General features: G+C 45.2%; 1 protein-coding gene across 1 annotated transcript in view; it reads left to right on the top strand.

Moving 5' to 3' along the window:
- The first annotated feature begins 518 nt into the window (after positions 1 to 518).
- Positions 519 to 11,636, top strand: part of SAG (S-antigen visual arrestin) — a 54,534-nt gene continuing 43,416 nt past the window's right edge. Inside the window, exons 1-3 of the mRNA XM_029069585.2 lie at positions 519 to 635; positions 2,669 to 2,729; positions 2,846 to 2,890. Of these exons, the coding sequence (XP_028925418.1) occupies positions 561 to 635; positions 2,669 to 2,729; positions 2,846 to 2,890 (181 nt within the window). The 5' untranslated portion in view covers positions 519 to 560. The remainder of the gene's footprint in view (positions 636 to 2,668; positions 2,730 to 2,845; positions 2,891 to 11,636) is intronic.

Here is an 11,636-nt window from a genome sequence, read left to right as displayed (position 1 = left end):
TGTTTAATCTCCTGGAGGTGTTGAGTTGAATCGGCATTGCTAAGGTTCTCAAAGGAAGATAACATTGATATTTGTTAAGCGCTTACTATGTGCAAAGCACTGTTTTAAGCGCTGGGGTAGATACAGGGTAATCAGGTTGTCCCACGTGAGGCTCACAGTCTTAATCCCCATTTTACAGGATGAGGTAACCGAGGCACAGAGAAGTGAAGTGACTCGCCCACATCACACAGCTGACAAGTGGCAGAGCGGGGATTCGAACCCACGACCTCTGACTCCCAAGCCCATGCTCTTTCCACTGAGTCATGAATTACTAAAAAAAAATACTCTGGCTAAAACTCAAGTTAGGCAAAGAGGTCCAGTCCGGCCAAGACTGTGAATCGAGCCTTGGCGGCAGGATGATTTTCAAGCCCAGACTTTGCCCTCGTTCTTGAAGATTTACATCAGATTGGACGTGACCAGTGTGTTATGTTCCCTTATCCAGGTTCTCCGCCTTTGCAGCTCCTCTGACCAGGAGGCTTTCTTGTGATTAAGCAAGGACCCCCCCGCGAGACACACAGAAGATGGCATCTGGCCAGAGGAATATCAAATCAGATGCAAAGCATGTTATCTTCAAGAAAGTCTCCCGCGACAAATCAGTAAGTGGCTTGGGATTGGGTGCTAGTAGTGGATTCTGTTCCTGGGAATAATGACAGTGTTATTCATGCAAGTCCAGCCTTTCTGCCATCAGCAGTCAGCTGTCCTTTGAATACAATGAAAGCTCCATATTCTCCTCCATTAAAAATAATAATAGTTATTATAGTAGATTTGCTAAGCACTCACGCTGTGCCAAGCACTGTAATAATAATAATGTTGGTATTTGTTAAGCGCTTACTATGTGTTCTAAACCCTGGGGGAGATACAGGGTCATCAGGTTGTTCCACGTGAGGCTCACAGTCTTCATCCCCATTTTACACATGAGGTCACTGAGGCCCAGAGAAGTGAAGTGACTTGCCCACAGTCATGCAGCTGCCAAGTGGCAGAGCCGGGATTCGAACCCATGACCTCCGCCTCCCAAGCCCGGGCTCTTTCCAAGTGCAGGGTTGGATAGACTCATAGTCTAAATGAAGGAAGGAGTCAGATATATCTGCCGCTCGTCTGCCATGTGACCTTGGTCAAGTCACTTCACTACTTTGTGCCTCAGTTATCTCATCTGTAAAATGGAGATTAAAACTGTGAGCCCCATATGGGATGGGGACTGTGTCCAAAGTGATGATCTTACGTCTACTCCAGCACCCAGTACAGTGCCCGGCACATTGTAACTTCTTAACAACTACCATAAAAAGATAGAAGCATAGGATTGAATTATGAACAACGCTAAATCACAAAGGACAAGAAGAAATTAAAAAAGAAATATTTCTAAGAACATAAAAATAAGTAACCAGACAGGGTTCGACGGAGACGGTCCTCGGTCCCTTCACTTCTCCCAACACACAGTGCTTGATTACACACGGTAACAGCTTCTCATTACAGACACTAGCCTCTCCCCTGCAGTGGTCAGAAAGAGGCAGAGGAACTGCTCCAGGCAGCCAGCAGCCTCTGAGAACACCGATTTTCCTATAATAATTATTATTCATTCATTCATTCATTCATTCAATAGTATTTATTGAGCGCTTACTATGTGCAGAGCACTGTACTAAGCGCTTGGAATGGACAAATCGGTAACAGAGACAGTCCCTGCCCTCTGACGGGCTTACAGTCTAACTGGGGGAGACAGACAGACAAGAACAATGGAATAGAATCAAGGGGAAGAACATCTCATTAAAACAATAGCAAATAAATAGAATCAGGTGCTTACTATGTGCCAGGCACTGTACTAAGCGCTGGGGTGAATACAAGCAAATGGGGTTGGACACAATCCCTGTTCCCCACAGGAACAGTCTTAATCCCCATTTTATAGATGAGGGAACTGAGGCCCTGAGAAGTGAAGTGACTTGCCTAAGGTCATACAGCAGACAAGTGGTAGAGCCAGAATTAGAACCCATGACCTTCTGACTCCCAGGCCCGTGCTCTAGCCACTCCACCATGCTCTTCTGGGCCCTGGGTGTCACAGCTTCTGACTTCCCATGTAGAACCTCCCTGGGTCCTAATCCCAGCTCTGCCGCTTGTCTGCTGTGTGACCTTGGGTGAGTCACTTCACTTTTCTGTGCCTCAGGTACCTCATCTGTAATATGGGAATTAAGCCTGCGAGCCCCATGTGGGACAACCTGATTACCTTGGATCTACCCTAGGGTTTAGTACAGTGCCTGGCACATAGTGCTTAACAAATACCATTAAAAAAACCCCTCCCGACCACCCCCGCAATTTTGCATGAGGGGAAACGAAAGCTTAGCGATGTTAAAGGCGACATTTGCCAAATCAAAAGCTGATCAGTTGTGGAGTTAGGCCTGTAATATCTGGAAACTCATGTCTTCTTTTATTTCTTCCTGCCTCAACTCCTCATCCTCCCATCACCTCCATCGCCTCTCTTTCTCAGTAACCCCTTGCTAATCTGGCTTTCTATAAATTCATTCAATAGTATTTATTGAGCGCTTACTATGTGCAGAGCACTGGACTAAGCGCTTGGAATAGACAAAATCTGTGAGCTTTGGAATTGGTTATCCATTCTGGACCACTCCCCTTTCTCTCCTAGGTGGCTATCTACTTGGGGAAGAGGGACTACATTGACCACGTGAACTGGGTGGAACCCGTGGGTAAGTTCGAGTCGAGAAACCACCTTCATGTGTGTATTCTCCTTCGTTAATTTAGCCAGGCCGTTGCCGTCCTTCCATTTCCTAACTCATCCTGACTCTTTCTGTCTCGTGTCCAGATGGTGTGGTACTCGTAGATCCCGAACTTGTGAAGGGGAAGAAAGGTGAGGCAAGACTTGGCTGTCTAAACAAATAGTCCTCATAGTGAATTAATCTAACCCCTTAGTCTCTGACAATAGTATTTACGGCACTCGTTAAGCGCTTACTATGGGCCAAGCACCGTTCTGAGCAGTGGGGTAGAAACACGTTAATTAGGTTGGACACAATCTCTGTCCCACACTGGGCTCACCCTCTCAATCCCCATTTTTTACAGATGAGGGAAATGAGGCACAGAGAAGTTGTGACCTGCCCAAGGTCACATAGCAGACAAGTGGTGGGGTCAGGATTAAAACCCATGACACCCAGGCCCGTGCTGTATCCCAGACTGAGCTCCCCTTTTCCCTCTGCTCCCCCTACCCCCCTTCACCTCTCCTCAGCTAAACCCTCTTCTCCCCCCTTTCCCTCTGCTCCTCCCCCCTCCCATCCCATCCCCTCAGCACTGTATTCGTCCGCTTAACTGTATATGTCTTCACCACCCTATTTATTTTGTTAATGAGTAGTACATCACCTTGATTCTATTTATTTGCTATTGTTTTAAAGAGATGTTCTTCCCCTTGATTCTATTTATTGCCATTGTTCTTGTCTGTCCGTCTCCCCCGATTAGACCGTGAGCCCGTCAAAGGGCAGAGACCGTCTCTATCTGTTACCGATTTGTCCATTCCAAGCGCTTAATACAGTGCTCTGCACATAGTAAGCGCTCAATAAATACTACTGAATGAATGAAATACTATTGAATGAATACACCACACTGCTTCTCTCCGAGAGCTCTGAGTCAGGATCTGAATCCTGAAGCAGAATAATCTTTACGTAGCATCACTCAATCATATTTATGGAGTGCTCAGAGGAGCTGCTTGGCCCTAGAGCACGGATTTGAGAGTCAGAAGACCTGGGCTGTAATCCTGGCCCTGCCAGTGGCCTGCTGTGTGACCTTGGGTAAGTCCCTTAGCTTTTCTAAGCCTCAGGTTCCCCATCTGTAAAACGGGGGTTCAATTGATTAGACTGTAAGCCCGTCAGTGGTCAGGGATGGTCTCTATCTGTTGCTGAATTGTCCATTCCAAGCGCTTAGTCCAGTGTTCTGTACATAGTAAGCGCTCAATAAATACTATTGAATGAATACCAGTCCTCCCTCCTACGAGCCATATGTGGGACGGAGACTGTGTCCAACGGGACTGACTTGAATCTACCCGAAGTCTTAGAACAGTCCTTGACACGTAGTAAACACTTAATAAATACCCTCTGTGTAGCACACTGTACTAAGCACTTCTTTGGAGAGTATTAATTGAATTAGTTTATTTGATCCTTACCACTGATTGAGTATAAGGATATGTACATAAGTACTGTGAGGGATTGCACGTACTTAAGTGCTTAGGTGGCCCAAGTGCTAAGCAAGCAGTTGGGGAGGATGTAAATGGGGTCGATTAGATAATAATTAGGGGAAGGACTTGTAAGAGGATGTGATTTCAAAAGAGAAGTGGCCTTTTGGATTTTAATGGGGAGGGACTTCAATGCAGAGGGAATGGCATGAGCAAGCGGTCGGTGGCAGCAGAAATAATAACTCAGTAAATTAGCTTGAGAGAAATGCGTGGCTCAGTGGAAAGAGCCCGGGCTTGGGAGTCAGAGGTCATGGGTTCGATTTCTGACTCTGCCACTTGTCAACTGTGACTGTGGGTAAGTCACTTCACTTCTCTGTGCCTCAGTTACCTCATCTCTAAAATGGGGATGAAAACTATGAGCCTCATGTGGGACAACCTGATTACCCTGTCTCTACCCCCAGCGCTTAGAACAGTGCTCTGCACATAGTAAGCGCTTAACAAATACCAACACTATTGTTATTATTATTAAATGAACTGTGAGCTGGGGTGTAGTGGGAGGAAAGCATGAATAAGTAGGAAGGAAAGAACTTATTGAATGCTTTAAAGTCAGTGGTCAGGAGTGATGTGGAGAGAAATGGACAACAATTAGAGGTCTGTGGGATGGGAGAGATTCATGCAGAATGATAACGCTTAGAACAGTGTTTGGCACCTAGTAAGTGCTTAAATACCATAATTATTATTATTATTTCATTATGAAAAAGCAGTGTGCATCAGTGGAAATAACACTGTCCTGGGAGTCAAGATACTTGGGTCCTAATCCCATCTCCACCACTTGCTTTCTGTGTGACCTTGGGCAAGTCATTTTACTTCTCTATACCTCAGTTTCCTTATCTGAAAGTAGGGATCAGGTGATGATCATGATAATAATAATAATAATATGGTATTTGTTAAGCGCTTACTAGTTGCCAAGCACTGTTCTAAACACTGAGGTAGTTACAAGGTAAGAAGATTGTCCCACGAGGGGCTCACAGTCTTCATCCTCATTTGACAGATGAGGTAACTGAGGCACAGAGAAATGAAGTGACTTGCCCAAGGTCACGCAGCAGACAAGTGGCAGAGGTGGAAGTCAGAACCCCTCTGACCCCCCAAGCCCATGCTCTTGCCACTAAGCCATGCTCCTTCTCCCTCCCCTTTAGTCCCGTGTGGAACAAGAACTATTTCTGATCTGATTGGATTCTACTCGCCTCAGCGTTCAGTGCAGTGCTTTGCACAAAATAGGCCGTTAAGTACTATTATTATTATTATACTATAAAAAACAATTTGGGCAGAAGAATGAAGGAAGAATTGGAAAAGGAAGAAAATGGAGGCAGACCAACATTGTACTCTCCCAAGTGCTTAGTACAGTGCTCTATTTTCAGTAAGCGCTCAATAAATACAATTGAATTAATGAATGAATTATGCTTTTGTCAAGCCAGGATATAAGGAGTGTCTGGACCAGCGTAGTGACTGTTTGGATGGGGAGGAAGGGTAAATACTGAAAATGTTGTGGAAGAAAGGACACCAGCATTTCTCAACAGACTGATTATGAAAACTGAAAGAAAGGGAGTTCTCAAATATAATGTAGCCCATCATTGGGCAGCAATTGTCTCTATCTGTTGCCAAATTGTACATTCCAAGCGCTTAGTACAGTGCTCTGCAAATAGTAAGCGCTCAATATATACAATTGAATGAATGAATAATGTCAAAGTCGTGGGCTTGGGAGAAGAGGAGGATGGGGTGTCAGCTGTGAAGGAAAAGTTAGATGAGTAATCATCATCATCAGTGGTATTTTTTGAGCACTCTCTGTATGCCGAGCACTGTATGAAGCACTTGGGAAAGAACAATGCAGCAAAGTTGGTAGACACATTCCCTGCCCACAGTGAACTTACAGTCTAGAGGAATGAGAGGATTTAGAAGGAAAGATGAAGAGTTCAGTTTCGGGCATACTAATCTTGAGGTGCCAGCAGGACATCCATGTAGCCGTGTCCTGGAGTCGGGGACAAATGAAAAATTTCAAATTAGGAGATAGATCTGTGGTAAGGAGATAGATTTATGAGTCCTCTACCTAGAGGTAGTAGTTAAAGAAAATGGAAGAAAGGGAGCGAGTGTAGATTGAGAAAAGAAGGGGGACCAGAAATAGAGCCTTGAGGGACACCCCGCCCCCACAGCTATGGGCTGAGGGCCAGAGGAAAACTTGACCAGCAAAAGAATCTAAGGATTGACCAGAAAAGTAAGAGGTCAACCAGGAGAGAACTAAGTCCGAAAAGCCAAGGCAGATAGTGTTTGAGGAGAAGGAAGTGGTCCGCAGTGCTGAAAGTGGCTGAGAGGTGGAGGAAGATTAGGATGGTGTAGAGACCATTAGATGTGACAAGAAGAAGGAATTGGTGAGTTTGGAGAGTGTGATCGCGATGGAGTGAAAGGGGCAGAACAGTGATCATAGATGTTCAGTCAGTCATATTTATTGAGGACTTAATGTGTGCAGAGCATTATTCTAAGCACTTGGGAGAGTATAATATAACAATTAGTAGACACATTCCCTGCCCACAACGAACTTACAGTCTAGACAGGGAGACAGACACTAATAGAAATAATTACAGGTACGTACATAAGTGCTATGGGGCTGGGAGGGGGATGAATAAGGGAGCAAGTCAGGGCGACGCAGGAAGGAGTGAGGGAAGAGGAAATGAGGGCTTGGTCAGGGAAGGCCTCTTGGAGGAGATGGGCCTTCAATAAGGCTTTGAAGGTAGGAGGTATGATAATCTGTTATGAAGAGAGAAGGTGTTCCAGGCCAGAGGCAGGATGTGGGTGAGAGGTTGGTGGGAAGATAGATAAGACTGAGGTACGGTGAGTAGGTTAACATTGGAAGAGTTAAATGTGCAGAAAATCAGGAAGGTAAAGTGAGAGGAGCAAGATGATCGAGTGCTTTAAAGCCAAGGGCAAGGAATTTCTGTTTGACGCAGAGGTAGATGGGCAATCACTGAAGTTCTTGAAGACTGGACAAACTATAGCCTGAACCTTTTTGCAGAAAAATGATCTGGGCAGTAAATTATGGACTGGAGTGAGGAGAGACAGGAGGCTGGGAGGCCAGCAAGGAGGCTGATACAGTATTCAAGTCGGGGTAGGATAAGGGCTTGGATTAACGTGGTGGTAGTTTGGATGGAGAGGAAAAGGCAGATTTTTAGCAATGCTTTGAAGTTTGAAGGGACAGGTTTAAGCTATAGAATGAATATGTGGGGTGAATGAGAGACATGAGTCGAAGATAACGCTGAGGTCACGGGCTTGTGAAACAGAAAGGATGGTGGTGCTGTCTGCAGTGATGGATCAGTCTTGGGGGGAGCAGGGTTTGGGTGGGAAGATAAGGAGTTCTGTTTTGGACACGTTAAGTCTGAGGTGACGGCAGGACATCCACATAGAGGTATCTTGAAGGCAGGAGGAAATGTGAGACTGCTGAGAGAGAGAGTGATCAGGGCTGGAAAAGTAGATTTGGAAATAATCCGCCTAGCAGTCATAGTTGGAGCCATGAGAGCGAATGAGTTCTACAAGGGAGTCGATGTAAATGGAGAATAGCAAGGGTCCCAGAACTGATTCTTGAGGGCCTCCCACAGTTAGGGGGTGGGAGGCAGAGGAGGACCCCGCAAAAGAGATTGAGAATGAGTGACCAGAGAGATAGGAGGAGAACCAGGGGAGAATAGTGTCTGTGAAGCTGAGTTTGGATAATATTTCCAGGAGACGGAGTAGTCGGCGGTGTTGAAGACAGCTGAGAGGTCAAGGAGGATTAGGATGGAGTAGGGGCTATCGGATTTGTCAAGAAGGAGATCATTTGTGACCTTTGAGAGCGCAGTTTCTGTGGAGTGAAGGGAATGGAAGCCAGATTGGAGGGAATCAAAGAGAGAATTGGAGGAGAGGAACTTGAGACAGCAGATGTAGACAACTTGTTCAAAGAGTTTGGAGAGGAATGGTGGGAGGGAAATGGGGCAATAACTGGAGGGAGCCATGGGGTCAAGGGAGGGTTTTTAGGATAGGGGAGACATGAGCATGTTTCAAAGTAGTGGGAAAGAAGCCATTAGAGAAGAATAGTTGAAGATGCCAGTCAGGAAGGAAAGAAGGGAGTGGCCAAGTGCTTAGATAAGGTGTGAAGGGTTAGAATTGGATGTGCAGGTGGAGGGGGGATGGATTTTAAGAGAAGACAAGAGATCTCCTCTTGAGATACTGCTGGGAAATACTGAAAAAGGGGCAGGATGAGGGAGGGACTGGAGAGGAGCAGCGAAGATTTTAGGGAGATCACACCTAATAGTTTCAATTTTCTCAGGAAAGTAGGTGGCCGGGTCATTTGGAGAAAGAGACAGGGTAGGGGGCTGAGCGGGGCAGGAAGACAGGAGGTATGAAGAGGAAGTTAAATGTCTGGAACAACTGGCGGGGGCAGTGAGCACTTGGGCTGGGCTCTGTCAAGAAGAGGGGGTTTTTAGTGCTCGTTAAGTGCTTACTATGTGCCCAGTCACTGTTCAAAGCGCTGGGGTAGATATAAAGTAATCAAGTTGGACACTGTCGAAGTCCTGCTTGAGACTTACATTCTTAATCCCCATTTTACAGACTGAGTTAACTGAGGCACAGAGAAGTGAAGCGACTTGTCCAAGATCACACAGCAGTAATGGAGCCAGGATTAGAATCCAGGTCCTTCTGATTCTATTTAGTTGCCATTGTTTTTACGAGATGTTCTTCCCCTTGACTCTGTTTATTGCCATTGTTCTCGTCTGTCCGTCTCCCCCGATTAGACTGTAAGCCCATCAAACGGCAGGGACTGTCTCTATCTGTTGCCGACTTGTTCATCCCAAGCGCTTAGTACAGTGCTCTGCACATAGTAAGCGCTCAATAAATACTATTGAATGAATGAATGAATGAATTCCCAGGCCTGTGCTCTATCCACTAGGCCATGCTGCTTGGAGAAGAAGGGGAGGTAGCAGGCATATACAACCTGCTTGAGGACTTTGGACAGGAATGGGAGGAGGAAGATTCATTCATTCAATCATATTTAATAAGCTTTTACTGTGTGCAGAGCACTGTATTAACCTCCTGGAAAAGTACAATATAACTATAAAGAGTGACAATCCCTGCCCACAGTGAGCTCACAGTCTAGATTGGGGAGAAAGACATCAATACAAAGAAACAGTCATCAATACAAATAAATGAAATTACAGATAGATAGATATTTATACAGATACAGATATATATATATATATATATATATATATATATATATATATATATAAGTGCTGGGGGCTTGGGGGGGGTGGGGAAGAGCAAAAGGAGGAGTCAGGGTGATGCAGAAGGAGTGGGAGATGAGGAAAAGTGGAGCTTAGTCTGAGAAGGCCTCTTGGAGGAAATGAGTTCAATAAGGCTTTGAAGGAGGGGAGAGTAATTTTCTGGCAGATTTGAGGAGAGAGACCATTCCAGGCCAGAGGTAGAAAGTGGGCAGGGGTTGGTGGTGAGAGAAGTGAGCTGGAGGCACAGTGAAAAGGTTCACACCAGAGGAGTGAAATATGCAGGCTGGTTTGTAGAAGGAGAGAAGCAAGGTGAGGTAGGAGGGGGCAAGGTGATGGAGCGTTAAAGCCAATGGTGAGGAGTTTTTGTTTGATACAGAGGTGGATAGGCAACCACTGGAGGTTTTTGAGGAGTGGGGTGACGAGTCCTGAACGTTTCTGTAGAAAGATGATCCGGGCAGCTCAGTGAAGTATAGACTAGAGTGGGGAGATGCAGGAGGTTTGGAGGTCAGCAAGGAAGCTGATGCAGTAATCTAGGTGGGAGAGGATGAGTGATCGTATTATCGAAATCATACAATAGAGTCCAGAGGTTGTTTTAGGACAGGAAAGATGAGGACATGTTTGAATGTAGAGGGGAAAGAGCTATTGTCATTATCAACATTGACATCAATGGTTTTTACTGAATGCTTACTGTGTGCAGAGCACTGTACTAAGCGATTAGGAGAATACAACATACCAGAGGGGGGAGATAGACATTAATATAAATAAATTTATAATAAATAATTGAGTGCCTAATCTGTGCAGAGCACTGTAGTCAGCACCTGGGATAATACAAAGGTAATCTCTGCGCTCAAGGAATTTACAATCTAATGAGACTCAAATATTGACCTAAATTATTGCAGCATTTGTTAAACATTTACTGTGTGTCAATCACTGTTCTTTGTGCTTGGCGCTTAGAACTACATCCAAACGACAGTCCCTGCCATCTTGGGGCTTATATTATGGAAGGAAGGATAGCATAATAAAGATTTGTTGATCTGTTGCTTTGTCTTTCATTAATCTGAAGTGAAAACAATTTTTAGTGGAGTGAGTGGTTAGGGAAGCACTGGCATTTCTTATGATCTACCCTGAAAAATTGGGTCCTGAACCTGGGTTCGGAATGTGCCGGTCAAACAGAGAGACTCTGGAAAGGAGTAGGGAATGGTACTTAGGTCAGTGGTTTCTTTATTTTCCTGCACCCAGAACTTATCAAAAATGCACACAAAGCAAGCTTTTATGCACAAACCCCAACTAACATGCACCCGAAAATCCAGTCGACACCGAGACAGCTTCCGACGGAATTACAATCTACCTCTGGCAAGGAATACAGTTAAACTAACAGCGAATAGTCCCATTACCTGAAGGAGGCTGACTGAGATCTAAAATAAATGGCCAACAGATTGCTTTCATTCTCCCTTAGTAAGGCAGCACTTCAGTAAAGTCCTTTAGACTATAAGCTCCTTAATAATGTTGGTATTTGTTAAGCACTTACTATGTGCAGAGCACTGTTCTAAGCGCTGGGGTAGGTACAGGGTAATCAGGTTGTCCCACATGAGGCTCACAGTCTTAATCCCCATTTTACAGATGAGGGAACTGAGGCCCAGAGAAGTGAAGTGACTTGCCCACAGTCACACAGCTTACAAGTGGTAGAGCCGGGATTTGAACCCATGACCTCTGGCTCCCAAGCCCATGCTCTTTCCACTGAGCCACGCTGCTTCTCCTTGTGGCTAGGGAACAGGTCTATCACCTCTGTTATATTGTACTCTCCCAAGAGCTTGGTACAGATCTCGGTACACGTAAGCCAGCCAGTGAAGCATATTTATTGAGCGCTTACTGTGTGCAGAGCATGGTACTAAGCACTGGGGGGAGGACACTGTAAAAATATTAGACACATTCCCCACCCGAAACAAGCTTACAGTCTAGAGGGGGAGACAGATGTTAATATAAATAAATAAAATTATAGATATGTACATAAGTGCTGTAGGACTGGAAGGGGAATGAATAAAGGAAGCAAGTCAATGTGGTGCAGAAGAGAATAGGAGAAGAAGAAAAGAGGGCTTAGTCAGGGAAGGCCTCTTGGAGGAAATGTACTTTCAATGAGG

The sequence above is a fragment of the Ornithorhynchus anatinus genome, chromosome 1 (genome assembly GCF_004115215.2).
Source record: "Ornithorhynchus anatinus isolate Pmale09 chromosome 1, mOrnAna1.pri.v4, whole genome shotgun sequence".
NCBI classification, from domain to species: Eukaryota; Metazoa; Chordata; class Mammalia; order Monotremata; family Ornithorhynchidae; genus Ornithorhynchus; species Ornithorhynchus anatinus.
This window is presented reverse-complemented; position numbering and strand designations above follow the sequence as displayed.